The sequence below is a fragment of the Hyperolius riggenbachi genome, chromosome 2 (assembly GCF_040937935.1).
Source record: "Hyperolius riggenbachi isolate aHypRig1 chromosome 2, aHypRig1.pri, whole genome shotgun sequence".
Lineage (NCBI taxonomy): Eukaryota > Metazoa > Chordata > Amphibia > Anura > Hyperoliidae > Hyperolius > Hyperolius riggenbachi.
This window is the reverse complement of record NC_090647.1, coordinates 227,946,605-227,961,344: the sequence shown is the minus strand read 5'-3', so window position 1 is coordinate 227,961,344 and position 14,740 is coordinate 227,946,605. Positions and strand designations below refer to the sequence as shown.

General features: G+C 40.3%; 1 protein-coding gene across 5 annotated transcripts in view; it reads right to left on the bottom strand.

Annotated features, from left to right (window-relative positions):
- TBC1D8 (TBC1 domain family member 8) overlaps window positions 1-14,740 on the bottom strand; it is a 112,591-nt gene that overhangs the window by 26,014 nt on the left and 71,837 nt on the right. For all 5 annotated transcript variants that reach the window (XM_068268257.1, XM_068268256.1, XM_068268258.1 and 2 more), the window contains 3 exons: window positions 7,047-7,254; window positions 5,717-5,899; window positions 2,959-3,105 (listed from right to left, as the gene is read on the bottom strand). In XM_068268257.1, coding sequence (XP_068124358.1) covers window positions 2,959-3,105; window positions 5,717-5,899; window positions 7,047-7,254 — 538 coding nt within the window. The remainder of the gene's footprint in view (window positions 1-2,958; window positions 3,106-5,716; window positions 5,900-7,046; window positions 7,255-14,740) is intronic.

The window sequence follows — 14,740 nt, the reverse complement described above, 5'->3', positions numbered from 1 at the left end:
CAAGCTCACGTTTAGTGACAGACATATTTTGATATCTGGAATATCTGGAGCCCTGCACAGTCTCCCAGGCTGACCACCGAGGAGGAGCCTAGCCTGTTAATTAAAAACGGAAGGAATCGTCAGGAAGTCACAGGGAACTGGCATGGAGAGGTGTATGGAGCGGCAGAGAGTACACTGCAGCAGTCAGCCCGGGTGACTGCGCAGGGTGGAACCTGCTCCAAACATTCCAAGTACCAGAATATGTCACTAAACATGAGAGTGACCTTTTGAAGTTTTAAATGTTTCTGAATGGCACTGCGCAATAAAAGCATCTTGCTTGACTTTGAGGTGTATGCTGCATACAAGCACCCTGTTCTGAATTACATGGTGAGGAGGATACAATATTGTTTTTGTGTGGAAGGTTTTGGACTATTAGTGTGGAGTTTGGGGGGAGGCGAGGGAAGCCTGTTAAAATGTCCCACAAGCTCAGCTGGCTGCTGTAATCATAATCTAGCTAATCGGGGAGTCCTATTCTATAAGAGTAAATACAATAGGATTTCTCTCTTGGTGGAAGAACTCATCTGTTAGTTAGGGAAGCGCTGGCTGTAAACGCATGTATTAAAATAAGAGACTACTCAATGTAAAACAGAAGTGCATCCAGACTATACACTTCGACCATACTTGCATTGGACTTTTTTCTCTGACTTTTATGTCTTGACTTTATCGCTATATAGAATTTTGACAAATTTGCCTTTTTGGTGACTGTATCGGTTGGCTCATGTGATCTTCTCTGCCTCTTTGTGGGGTGTAAGGAAAGCTATATCCCTGACTATGACTGGGTATTGGCTTTCCTGTGAGTAAGCATTGTGTTATCTTGGCATTGTACCTTGCCCAGCTTCCCATGGGTAACAACATGCGTGACTTGTGTTATATTGGCATTTTACCTTGCCCAGCTTCCCATGGGTAACAACATGCGTGACTTGTGTTATATTGGCATTTTACCTTGCCCAGCTTCCCATGGGTAACAACATGCGTGACTTGTGTTATATTGGCATTTTACCTTGCCCAGCTTCCCATGGGTAACAACATGCATGACTTGTGTTCTATTGGCATTTTACCTTGCCTGACTTCCCATAAGTAACAACATGCATGTTCAGACCTGTATGTATGTCTGTACAGGAATCATTTGTGAGCAACAAAGATGTTACATTGTGGTTTGCACATCCAACAACCATCAAATGTCTGTACCAGGCTTATACGGATTATGCCCATTCAAATGTAATGGCAATTATACAGAACCATGACATACAGTTTGTAATGGTTTTATAGGGGATACTGCGGATTAGAGGGCCTTCCCCCTCAAACTTGATGGACTTGTGGAAGGGTGGGTTCCAGGGTATATGGGTGGACTATAAAGCAGTTGTTCACTTTTAGTTAACAGGACAGAATTAAATGATCTGATGGATACACTGGCAAACAAAGATGAACGCAGTGGTTGGTCATTTCACAGCTTGAGCTTTGTTCCAGCGAATGTAGGAAGCCAAGTGCATAGTGCACAGTAACACATTCCTGGCCTACACAGAGCTCACACATCCCACCAAACACTAGCTGTGCCAGGGAAATGGACATTGGTCGTACCAGCATCTAAAAACCCATCTCCATTGTTATAGGATCCCACATACTAAATTGTCTGCATACGCATCAGCAATTCTTCACTTGATGGAACAAAGCTTTGAGCGTTTCTTCTTCAACTAAATGGGTATTGAACAGGTAGCATACAACTGTGTCACTTATTCTGATAAAATCAAACATAATCATGCTAAATCTGCTAAAACTCTTATTCAAATTTAAGTGTAAATGATTTCACTGCATAGAAAAGAACAGCTGTGTAAGGTGTGTCCCGTCCGCACTCACCACACTCTACAGCACTAAACTATGTAAATAATCACAGATCCAGCCATCTGTATGGCCATTTATATAGGTCTCTGAAAACATGCTCACGAGGTGAGTAAAAAAACATATTTTTACTTACCTGAGTCTTCTTCCAGCCCCTACAAGTCACATGTGTCCCTCGCCACAGCTCTGGGCTTCAACCGTCTCCTGCCGGCAGCCTATGAAAATCCATGACCCGCGGGAACGTGCTGAGGAGCTGCGTAGCTGGACAGCTTAGCGTGGGTCGCGGTGCTAGCCGGTGGGAATTGGACCAGCGTCGTAAGCACAGGTGGACTACAGGGGGCTGCAAGAAGCCCCAGATAAGCTCAACTATTTTTTTTAAATCCGACTTTAGATTTCCTTCAAATTTATAGTGTGTGTTTCCATTTGGGGAGGGATCAGTCTTCCCTCAGGAGAAGCTGTCCTGGAAAACGATGAAAGAAGCATTGTACTGGCACAAATGTTTCATACAGTTTTGTACTGCACTGACCAGTACAAAGCCAACAGTATCAGATTGTAACAGATTACCATTCAGTCATATGTTTACTGACATCTGATCAGAAATGGAGTGGTGCAAGATGGCACCCAGATAAATGATTGATATTAGCCAGATATTGATCGATTATCGGATCCAAAACTCATCTGACAGTTTAAAGTAGGTGTGACTTTTCACTGACATTATTTTAACAGCAGCTCCCTGAGACCACTTTAAGCAGACAAAAAATAAACTCAAGTGCATAAAAGAAGCGTAAAAACTCCACTGAATGCTCAAAGTGACATTTCACATTAAACTATGTACTTATGGGGAAATAACTTATTGGAATACCACAAAGGTCATGTAAAAGCAAAGCAAGTCTATTGTTCTACACACTACAATTTCTTATTGATTCACGCAATAATACAATCTCTTACAAGTAGCAGCAGGATAAATTGGGAAAAGGGAAGTATAAAAGAAAAATCAATACATTCAAACAATGACAGCATTGCTTCAGGACACAATTTCTTCATTCAACATGAAAGAAAATGAATGGAGAAGTAGTACAGTACTGTGGCAGTGGGCCTCTCGCTTCCTGTCTGATGAAAAGTGGCCATAAACGCTTCTGCATTCGTAGACAACTTCTCCTTCTCAATTCCACTTTCCATGTTTTGGTTTAGCATCAAGTTCATGTTACCGAATCCTTCTTTCCCAAAGACCTGTTCATCAAAGCCAAGATATTAAGTGACGTTATGACTAACGAGTGTGACAAGCTGATCTCAATAATGTGATACTATCATGTTTCTTATACGAATTTACAACTAGTGCCCCAATCCAGGAAGCCCATAAATATGGCATCTCCTGTGACAGAAGCAGCCGTTGGAAATATTATTGTGTAACACAGAAAGTAGGCTGTTCTAAACCGAAAAATTGAGTATACTTCACAGGATGTAAAAAATACATAAAAAGCCAAATAAAGGCACAACAAAGGGAACAGGGTTTTAGTGAACAATACAGTAGTGATAATTAACTGCATCTATTAAAGAAATACAGGATGTGGTCAATGCATTTAAACAAATGTACAGTGTTATTAAACTGCATACCATGGCTATGAAATCCGTACAAAAAACATTAGTTTACTCAGTTTATGATTCCACCAACTGAAACTCCTCAACTCCTCTAATTTACAAACAACAATATTGTTGATTAAAAGTATGTAACATAAAAGACATTTCATCACTGCCAAAGCTTAGGAATTTTAAAGCTACAATAAGAGGACATCTGCTTTTGGTAACAAAAAGCTCCTGGCCAGGAAACTGACCCTCTACCCTGTCGCCATTCTATTTATGTAAAATTAGTACAGTTACATGTATTAAGTAAACACTCAAATACACTTCTTTAAACAAATTACAGCCTATATAAAAATAATTACTCTTTTATAATGTATTAAAATACATATTAAAATTATATATGAATGTCAGTTTGCAAAATAGCTCAGCTGGATGTCGCAATAGTGACTAAGGAAGGTCACTGAGATGCAAAAAATTCTTAGCAGGGTTATGTACATTTTGTATGAAAAAGGTATACAGCTTGAAAATGGACCAATCAACTTCTGCAAAAGATGGAATTTGATTCGCTCATTTTTCAAACTGCATATATTTGCATACAAACTTTGCATAAACCTGTATCAGCATAAAATTTGCATCTTATTGACCATCCCTACTAAAGACACAGCTACTTGTCGGGTTTTATTCTTACTGTAGATATGTTATCTTTCTATTATATATAAAAGATTCCTGTGTACACATCAAATATATGGTCAGTTACATTTGCGTATCCAATTTCAAAATAAGCTGACAATGCCAAACACTTACCATTCTTACCATAACCTATACCTAACTGTTACCTTCCACCAGCAACCTTTGTTATAATTGGCAGGTTTCGGAGATTACATGTAATTCAGGAAAAATGACCTACAATTTTTTTTTGCAATTTGAGATCCGGCTATGGCTGGCGCCCAAGTTAGTCATTGACCGCTGCTATAGCCATAATTCTCATTAAGGCCTATGGCTGCGTCCAAATGATCGGCGCAGTGATGCGCCAAAATTAGCCGATTCAATACAGATGGCTTGGCTGTTTTGCTAATCATCTGCCTCCAATACTTTTAGCCATAGTCCCTGATCAAGCATGCAGATCAGCTGATTCTGACTGAAGTCTGACTAGAGACTAGCCACATGCTTGTTTCAGGTGTGATTCAGGTACTACTCCAGCAAAAGAGATCAGCAAAACTACCAGGCAACTGGTATTCTTTAAAAGGAAATAATATGGCAGCCAGCATATCTCTCTCACTTCAGGTTCTCTAAAAGGTCTAGTACAAAACCACTGCCACATCCATAACACTTCCTGACCTTCCTAATACCAGATACTATCAACCTGCTGTGATGAAGTGTCCTACAACTATGTTGGGTGCAGCTATGCACTCAGTGGTAAAAACTGTTGCTTTGCCTCAGCTGGTGAGCATTTATTATTTACACTTTCTATAATAACAATTAGTGTAGACAGGCAATCGAGAGCAACTGTAATGACATATAGTAAAACATAATAAATTATTCAGGCTTCCCATTTTTATGTTAATTATCCTGGTTTCAGAGTCAGAAATGCTTCTTATATCTTTATATTTATGTATACTGTTATGTAACCCCACTTACCAAGTGATGAGTGGCCTAAGATATGAAGCCATGTAGCATTCTCACCCAGAGCACTCTGGGAGATCATGTGATATTTTTGCTCACTTCATAGAAGGAAAAAAACAATCCACAGTGATTCCCATTGCCAGCAGTAGAGATTGTGGCATCTCTGATAAATTTAACAATGAAAATCAGGGTGTGGTAAGATTATGCAATGAGCAAAAAGCTAAATAATTTAGAAATGAATATTGTAAACTATTATTGTAAATTAGCAACTTTATTCAAGTTTTATACAGTAAAGTTTCTCTTTAAATATGGTTCAGTATTAGACAAATAATTATTCACTGCAAAATCTCCCCTTGACATCTGAAGTGGTTTTTATAGTAGAGTTCAGGACCACCAGCACCCTGCTGTTTCTGGCACTCATGGCTTTTATGTACCATAACTATGTACTTATTACACTAATCCATTTTACAGCATTGACTCAGATACAAAAGCTACCAACACTAGTTTGGAAACACATTTCCTTCTGTTAGTACAGTGTATTTACAGTTGCTGAAAAATCCTATGTGCTTTTTACAAGACAGGATTAGAGGCTTGGCTTTACAATATGATGCTGTACAAGTATAAATACAAACATTACCATATCTCTATTTCTTGTGGACACTGTGTTGGAGTTGATTTGCTCTAGCCTTAGACGTAAACCATTAACCAAGCTCTCTCGATCTTTCAGCTCAATAAATTGGAAGGCCATCTGTTGTCTTATGCTGATTATGATAGGATTTGGCAGAAGGCTGGTGTCCTCCATCTTCTCCACGCTTACTACCTAAAATAACGGATATTAAGAAAACAGAAGAAATTACCCGTAGTCAAACCGGATATTGTACTTCTTGTTCTTAGCAATCATTTTATTTGCCTTTATATAACATATACCGTGAGTATAAAGGTTATATCTAATATCAACAAGAAGTAGTTTAAACTACATTTGAAAGTCTTAGCTAATTTTCAAAATTTGGTTCTGATTTTATTTGTCTACTTACTGGTAGGTATATTTTGTACTTATTTCTTTTATCTTTATTATAGCCAACCACCTAAAAAAACAACATTTTGTATACTAAAAGGATTGCCCCAGTATAAATAAAGGTTCCATAGTATCCTTCCTTGTACATAGAAAAAGGGTGCCAGAGAAAGCCACTAGCAGAATATTGGTAAAATTGCCAATAGTCTACTATTGGGTGGTGGGTAATTCCAATAGTAAAATATCAAGGATGATAAGAGAGAAAGGAAGGACACTAGGGACACTGGGAGCTTAATAATGTGTAGTATATCAGAGTATTCTGAAGGATATAATAATGCGTAAAAAGCACTCTCTGCGCATGTGGGGAAAGACTGTCCCCATCCGGCCTTGTGAAGATCACACTGGTCGCAAAAATTATTAAAGAAGTTTATGAGATATCATAAATATACAATAAAAACTCTGATGGGTGGAGATAACTGGAAACATTCTATGGTGGGAGGCGCCCCATGCCGTACAGCCGTGAAAGCATTGTCCTAGTGCTTAACAAAGTTTTTGTTCTATTTATACTGAGTAGTCTCCATTAAGGTAGGCCAACTCATCTACTTATTTTTGCCACCAATATTAATCTCAGATATTGTTATACTTGTTACACCAAGCGCCTCCCACCATAGAGTTTTTCCCAATAGTAAAATATTGGTAATTTTCACGGATATTTTACTACCACCTAACTCTCTTCGGACGATGGAGCGGCACGTGCATGATGTCACGTGGTGGGCGGGAAAGCAGCGTGAACAATGCAGTTGGCAGTTGATCGGTCAGGCTCCTATGTACACATGCCTGCTTATCTAGGCGGTTGTTATTGGTCGCCTTAACTGACTTTGATCAAGCGTGTACAAGGCTCAAAGGATTTTTGCATAGCACAGCTTAATCACAGTACTAAAAACAATGCACCTACCTCTTTCAAAGGAATTATAACATTACACAATCCATCTTCTTTGCTAGCAAAGCATAGGTAACTGTCAGAAGTATATATTCTGCCAGGTGTATGGCACCGACTGAAAGGAGTCCAGAGTGAACAGTCCACCACATCGTACAGCTTCTCTTTTCTAGGCAGTTTGAACAGTGCTCGAAAAAACCCAGTTTGTGCTCTTGCTTCAAGATCCCTTTGAAGATCAACAAAAAAAGTTTAGATATGAGTAGATATGGGTTAGCTTGTGCATGGCAAATTATCTTGTATCAAAGTTTCAGAGAAGGTATAGTTGTGTCTTATGCTGCCTTATCACTATTTCTTCAATGTTCAATAAAAAAGCAAACTTTGTGGAAAGCTGTCATAAGTATTTTTGCTGTCTGTATTATTATTATTGATTTAGAAAGCACCAACATATTCTATGGCGCTCTAAAAAGTAAGAAACAAACATGGGGTACAAAATAATACAGACAATGGTATACACCAATATACAAAATACAGAATTGGTAATTACAGTGACAAAATTAATATGAATAATTGTGTAACAAATTCCAAGACACAAAAGGGTGAGAGAGCCCTGCTCCTGTAAGTCTACAATCTAAAGGAATGGGGGGGGGGGGGGGGGGGGGACAAGAGGTGGGATAGTATACAATATTCCTACCTAGGCAGTGTGATTTATGTTATCTAGTAGGAGTACAACTTGGCCAAGAAGGGGAACTGGCCTAAGGTAGAGCATACGCTTGACAGAAAAGGTGAGTTTTGAGGACAAGTTTAAAGATATCAAAGGTTGGGAAGTGATGGATTTGATGTGGCAGGGGATTCCAGAGGAGGGGTAAAGCACGTGTGAAATCTTGTATACATGAATGAGAGGAGGTGAGTCTAGAGGTGGACAAAAAAGGTAATGTGCAGATCTAAGATTGCGGTTGGGTTGGTATCTGGAAACTAGTGAGGAGATGTACAACGGAGATATATTGTGGAGCGCTTTGTAAGTTAGAGTTAAGAGTTTGAACTGGATCATCAGGTTATTGGTACCCAATGAAAATCTTGACATAGAGGAGGAGCAGAGGAAGAGTGAGAAGATGAATGAGACGAGCATCAGAGTTCAGTATAGATTGGAGCGGTGCCAGCTTGTTAGTTGGTAGTTCGCAAAGCAGTATGTTACAATAGTCCAGACGAGATATTATAAGTGCATGCATTAACATTTTAGTCCTGAGTGAGAAAGGTCGGATGTGAGATATGTTTTTGTGTTGGAGATGGCAGGAGCTGGTTAAGGAGTGAATGTGAGGAATAAGAGTGAGAGGGGAGTAAAATATTATCCCTAAACACCATGCTTTGGGAACTGAAGTTATAGAGGTGTTATTAACATTTATTTTTATATCAGACAGAGAAGTGAACAGAGATGGAGGAAAAATGATTTGTTCTGTTTTTACTCATATTAAAAGGGAAGGTTCAGGGACTAACAAAAAAAAAAAAAATTAAAATCCATATCCACTTACCTGGGGCTTTCTCCAGCCCGTGGCAGGCAGGAGGTGCCCTCAGCGCCGCTCCGCAGGCTCCCGGTGGTCTCCGGTGGTCGAGGCAGGTCGGGCTTCGTCTGCGCTCCATTGTGCGTTTCACGCCGGCGTGCTGACATCATCGGATGTCCTCCAGGCTGTACTGCGCAGGTTTAGAACTACTGAGCCTGCGCAGTACAGCCTGGAGGGCGTCCGATGACGTCAGCGCACCGGCGTGAAACGCACAATGGAGCGCAGAAGAAGCCCGACCTGGCCGCCGGCCTGGCCAGGTCGAGTCGGCCACCGGGAGCCTGCGGAGCGGCGCCGAGGGCACCTCCTGCCTGCCACGGGCTGGAGGAAGCCCCAGGTAAGTGGATATGGATTTTAATTTATTTTTTTTTGTTAGTCCCTGAACCTTCCCTTTAAGTTTTAAGAAACGAGAGGTCATGAAAGAGTATCTCCTGATATAAGGCAATAGGCAGCCACCACAGGCATTCACCCGTTCACCTGACAATACATCAGCCTCTAATTTGGTGCCATGGATGGATACATGTATGTCTTTCCCACGGTGAAAACAGAAAACTAACTACAGATATGCATCTGGCCTTTGCATGTCTGGATAGTGGAATTGTTAAAGGAACGCTATTAAACCAAGTGTTCTAAAATGACAATGTACAAATAATGTCTAAGTAGCTGTGTAAACATTTTCCTACTTTCCGTGTTCAATATCAGAGGCAAGAGCTGCAATTCCTTGTGTATAGGTTGTGTAGCTGTATTGGAACAATTAATTGGTGAAGGGGAGTCTGTGCTTCATGAGTTATGTGACACAGGCAGTGCAGTTCTATGCCTGTGAAACTACAGTTATATGAAAAGCCTGGGGTGTCAGGTTTCACACACACAATTACAAACAAAGATACATTTTTCCTCTACTCTCCATGCAGACAGCTCAGAGACACAAGCAGCTGCAGTTAAGCTAGAGAGCGTTCTCACACACAGGTTTTACAGATGTAAGGAGAGGGATTCCCCCTCCCCTCATGATTTACTGGTCCGTCACCATGCTCATCCTGTCCCTGTCAATGAAGCGTGAAAGGAATTTGAGAACAGTAAACAAAGAGGTGAGCAGTGAAATGTTTACACCAGTACTTAGGAGCACTTCCCAAACTATTTCTATCTCAATTGAAAAAAAATGTTAATAGATGGTGTTTAAGGGCTCTGTCTCTGACACAGGAGAGCTGGGTTCAAATCATGGCTCTTCTTGTTCAGTAAGCCAGCACCTATTCAGCAAGGAGCCCTTGGATGAGATTCCCTCCCTATAGAGTGTGTCCTTGTGGTTGCAGCTCTGGCGCTTTGAGTCAACCGGAAAAAAAATGCAATATAAAATGGTATTTGTCTAGTTTTCACAGTAAAATCAGCTATGCTTTGGCCTCAAGCAAACCTGTCTTTAAAGAGGAACCATGAAAGAAACTGTCCTTCTGTAAACCCAACATACCTATAGAGCTTTAAGCCAGCATCAATAGAAAGCTTTTCAGAAGTTTTGTTCACAGCCTGTGTGAAAAAAAATGCTTTGTTTATAAGCTTTTGTAACAGTTTGTGTCGACGTTGGGGCTAGAGCTGTACCATGTAGATAGGTTCCACTTCTCTGTCACTATTCACAGAGGAATAATTTACTGTTTGTTTCTGCCCTGCTTACACTAACACTGCTTTTTCACAGATCATATGAGAACAGCTGAGGGATTTGTTAGCTAGAGAGTAGGATCTGAAGAGTAGGACCCGTACATTTTCCTGTTCTTGGATGCTCCCTCCCCCAATTCAAAATGAGCTGTTCATGGCTTTGAACAGTTTACTTTAGACTGTGAGGCAGAGAGAGAGAGAGAGAGAGAGAGAGAGAGAGATACACATAGGAACACACAGAGCTGCAGCTGATGAGTTATTTACACATATTTGAAGCTATATTTCTGCTTTCTAAAATTCTAAAGAGATTCCAGTCAGTTTTAAAGCCAGTGAAGATTGTCCAGCACATAGAAACACATTCCTCCATAGTAATGCCCACAGTGAAAACCGTTCTCTGTAAATGTCATTTTTTCACATAAAAATGAAAAGATGAAAAAAAGAGACTTTGTAATGCTATTTGCTAGTAATTATTGGAAATCTATGTGGCACTTAGAATTTTATAAGTTGATAGTTGTCCTTTAGAGAGAACCTAAACTTAGCTGCCTGACTGTCCTGCTTATCATGTGTAACTAATACTTTTAGCCACAGCCCCTGAACGAGCATGTAGATCAGGCGCTCTGAATGAATTCAGACTGGATTAGCTGCATGCTTGTTTCAGGTGTGTGATTCAGTGACTACTGCAGCCAAATAGATCAGCAGGCCTTCCAGGAAACCATTGTTTAAAAAGAAACATCCATATCCCTCTCAGTTTATGTTCCCTTTGAGGCGTAGGCCCTTATCCAATTCACTTTTTCTCCTAATTTTTCTCCTAGGAGATAATTTTTCATCTTCAGTTTAAAATAACTTGTCAGCACTCTGCTATTGAAAAAGTACCAAAAAGTAGGTGAAAAAGTACTGTCAAAATTATTCTGAGTATTTCCTTGCATGCTGATGGCTTCAAAGGTATTTTATTGATAAGTTGCAAAAAGATCATCTAGGAAAAAATGTGAAGTGATCGCCTCCTTATGCAACAGATATGTTTGCTTACAGTAATAGGTGATTTCTGCACCCTATTTATTTTCTAGCTTACTAAGCACAGAATCAGTGAAACCTGCTAGCCAATTATCGATAGTCGTTTGTCCTCTCACATCAATCGCTGAGCATTGTACAGAATTAGCCACACGTTAAAGTTTAACTGACACCTTCTGAAAAGCAATCATGATGATTATTGTAAACTAGTCTCAGGGCATGTTTAATAACAGGCTCTAGGGAACGTGCTGTGCATGGCGCGAGTCCCCACACACAGTGCCCATAGCCCGCGCATGCACCCCTGACACGGACACCCCTGCAGGCACCCCTGACACGGACACATGAACATTATTATATAGGATTACTAATATTAAGTATCAGTTTGCATCCTGTATGTTTAGATTTGTGGTATACTTAGCTGATCTCTTTCTGTTTGTTAAACTGGATTAAACGGGCTAGATTTCTGATTGATTAAATATAAGACTACAGCCATAACATGAATGTCTTCAGCAAACCTTTACAGCTACTTACAGGCTTGACTGCACATCCCTCTTCTAAGAAGCACAGGATGCACAATATGAGATGGCCAGAACTCAAGAATCATTATAAAAAAAATGAATTCCTGTGCTAATGTTTACAGCGTGCTCTGCTAGTCAGGAAATGTCAGTGGAAGTCATGTGACCGCAAGAAGAACAAAACTTCTTATTGAAAAGGTTATGCTTCAATACTCAAAGTGCTAAGTGAACAAAAGAACTCATTTAGGGAAACGTTTGAGGGAGAAAATTACCTCAGACAGTGAGTTTTGCCCCATGGCAACGAGAGCGAGAGAGAGCGAGAGAGAGAGAGAGAGAGAATCGGGTTGCTGTGGGACAAGAGAGACTGTCTGAGCCATTTTTTGGGCAGACACTTCTATAAATGAGCTCCACATCACACGGCAAAGGTGGCTCGTGCACACTTTTGTATCCTTGTAAAAAGCAATAATGTCATTGAAAAGAATACCAGTTTGAAATAAACAGCTAAAAATACTTTGCACACTTTTTCTCATAGACACATATTACAATCTTTTCCTCATCTCAGAAAGTCACTGTTCAAATCTCAGGCAGGGCATACACTTATCCTAGCAGTTTTCCTGGTTTCCGTCGCTTTACAATCGAGTTTTCCCGTATTTGTACAAAATATATAGCAGGAAAATGTGCAGAAAAAAGCAGAAAGCTGTCCAATTTAAAATCGAGAAGAAAAACACAAGCATGTGCAGCATACACTTAATTGTACAAGCACAAATCTTTCTGACATGTGACTTTCAACTGATCATCATAAACAGTCCTTTAAAGGGGTTCTTCCGCGAAATAGGAAAAAAATAAAAAGTGGTTTATTTATAAACTATTAAAAATCCTCTTCAAATAGTGCGAAAAGTGTTTTTTAAAAATGAATAGTTTCATCAAAGTAACACCTAATGTAATCAGTGACGGATGACGCCAGGGAGGCTAATCCATTTGTTAGGGGTGTTTTTTTTTGTACTATAATATCACAAACATAACTGCTGCGTACCTAGTTGACAGTTCTGTAGTCCATTGCTGTCAGGAATGGCTCTTACAATTAGAATAACGGCTGTTATCTCCCGGAGCTCTGCGCAGTTATTTATTTTAGTTTCACGGAGGGAGAGAGAGGACCCCGGAGCAATGAATCAGGCAGAGGGAGATCAGCTGATCAGTGAGAACGTAGGGTGTCTATGCAGAATCCTCTAGCGAGTGATCTCTTTGTCGCTGCAAGATTTATTGGTTTGTGTTGAGTTCTCCAGGCAGCTAAAAGTTAATAAGAAAACACAAACCCATAAATCTTGCAGCGACAAAGAGATCACTCGCTTTCAGGAGATAAAGAGGATTCTGCATACACGCCGTAGTCTGGTTGCCGGGCAATGACGTCAACAAATTACGTTCTCACTGATCAGCTGATCTCCCTCTGCCTGATTCATTGCTCCGGGGTCCTCTCTCTCCCTCCCTGAAACTAAAATAAATAACTGCGCAGAGCTCCGGGAGATAACAGCCGTTATTCTAATTGTAAGAGCCATTCCTGACAGCAACGGACTACAGAACTGTCAACTAGGTACGCAGCAGTTATGTTTGTGATATTATAGTACAAAAAAAAAAACCCTAACAAATGGATTAGCCTCCCTGGCCGACATCTGTCACTGATTACATTACGTGTTACTTTGATGAAACTATTCATTTTTTAAAAACACTTTTCGCACTATTTGAAGAGGATTTTTAATAGTTTATAAATAAACCACTTTTTATTTTTTTTCTATTTCGCGGAAGAACCCCTTTAAGTCCCAGTCAATCAATACATAGGCCTTGATTCATAAAGGGCTGCACGATAAAAAAAAATCAGGTCATCAAAATACCGCTTTCGGCATTTTAGACTTTTGTTTGCCAATTCGTAAATATGTTCACAGGTGCCGTAGAAGTTCTGTAATTTACCGCTTCAATTGACAAAATCCTGTTTAGTAACAGCAGAAGAGTGTGGAGTTGTCTTTGTTTTGTTACATGCTGTTCCGTGCAGTGACGGCATTACAATTGTAAGAGGCATCACCGACATGTTTTGTTATACTGCCTCTGCTTCCTCTGAATCTGTCCATTTGTCTTTCTTAACATTTTATTTTATTGCCACAGCTTACATGAACTCCAAGAGACATTACACATGTTATGCTTAGGTGATTTCCCCACTAGCTCCTCCACATCTTCAAACAGGAACCTAAACGGTTAAACATTTGAAGGGCTACATAGGAAACCTCTTTTGTTCAGTTCTCTCCCTTCTGCTGCCTGGGGGGTAGAGAAGCTTGTTCTTCCCGAGAAGGCTTCGGATCCTATCACCATCCAATCAGCGGGACTTGCAGGAGACGGGCTGTTTCTATTGGCTCTCTGCTTCTGTCAGTCATAGGTAATCCGTTTCTGTGAATCACGGCTTTGCACAGTCTCCGCAGTGTTTCCAACACACCAGAGCTGCTGGTAATGTTTCTGGGCTTTCCTGCATGTTCTAGTCTTTATGAATTGACATTTGCTGACATTTGTTGAGGCGTTTACCGCACAAGTCAGTAATTTACCTCACTGCTCAGTAATTTCAGCTTTCCATGCGGTAACAGCCTTTATGAATTTACATTTTGCTAAGTGCTCGGTAAAGTCAGCTGTTTTCTCCATGAACTCATGCGGTAATGCTTTATGAATCAAGACCAAAGTGTGAATACTGCACAGGGTACACTTACAAACTATGGTTTAGGGACCCACAATGGCAATGTACATTAAATCTTGGCTGATATTAGTGTCACAGGCCTGAAACATGCAAAGTGTGCACAATGGTAATGGATTTCCTCATTCCAGCCATCAAAGCCCTCAAGGTCTCCACAATTCTATAAAACTGATGACTATCAGTACAGTCACTTGACTCGTGCTACTACCTGAATGTTCTCTACATGCTAATGTTATGTGCTGGTTCCTGTGGTCCTTATGTGCTACA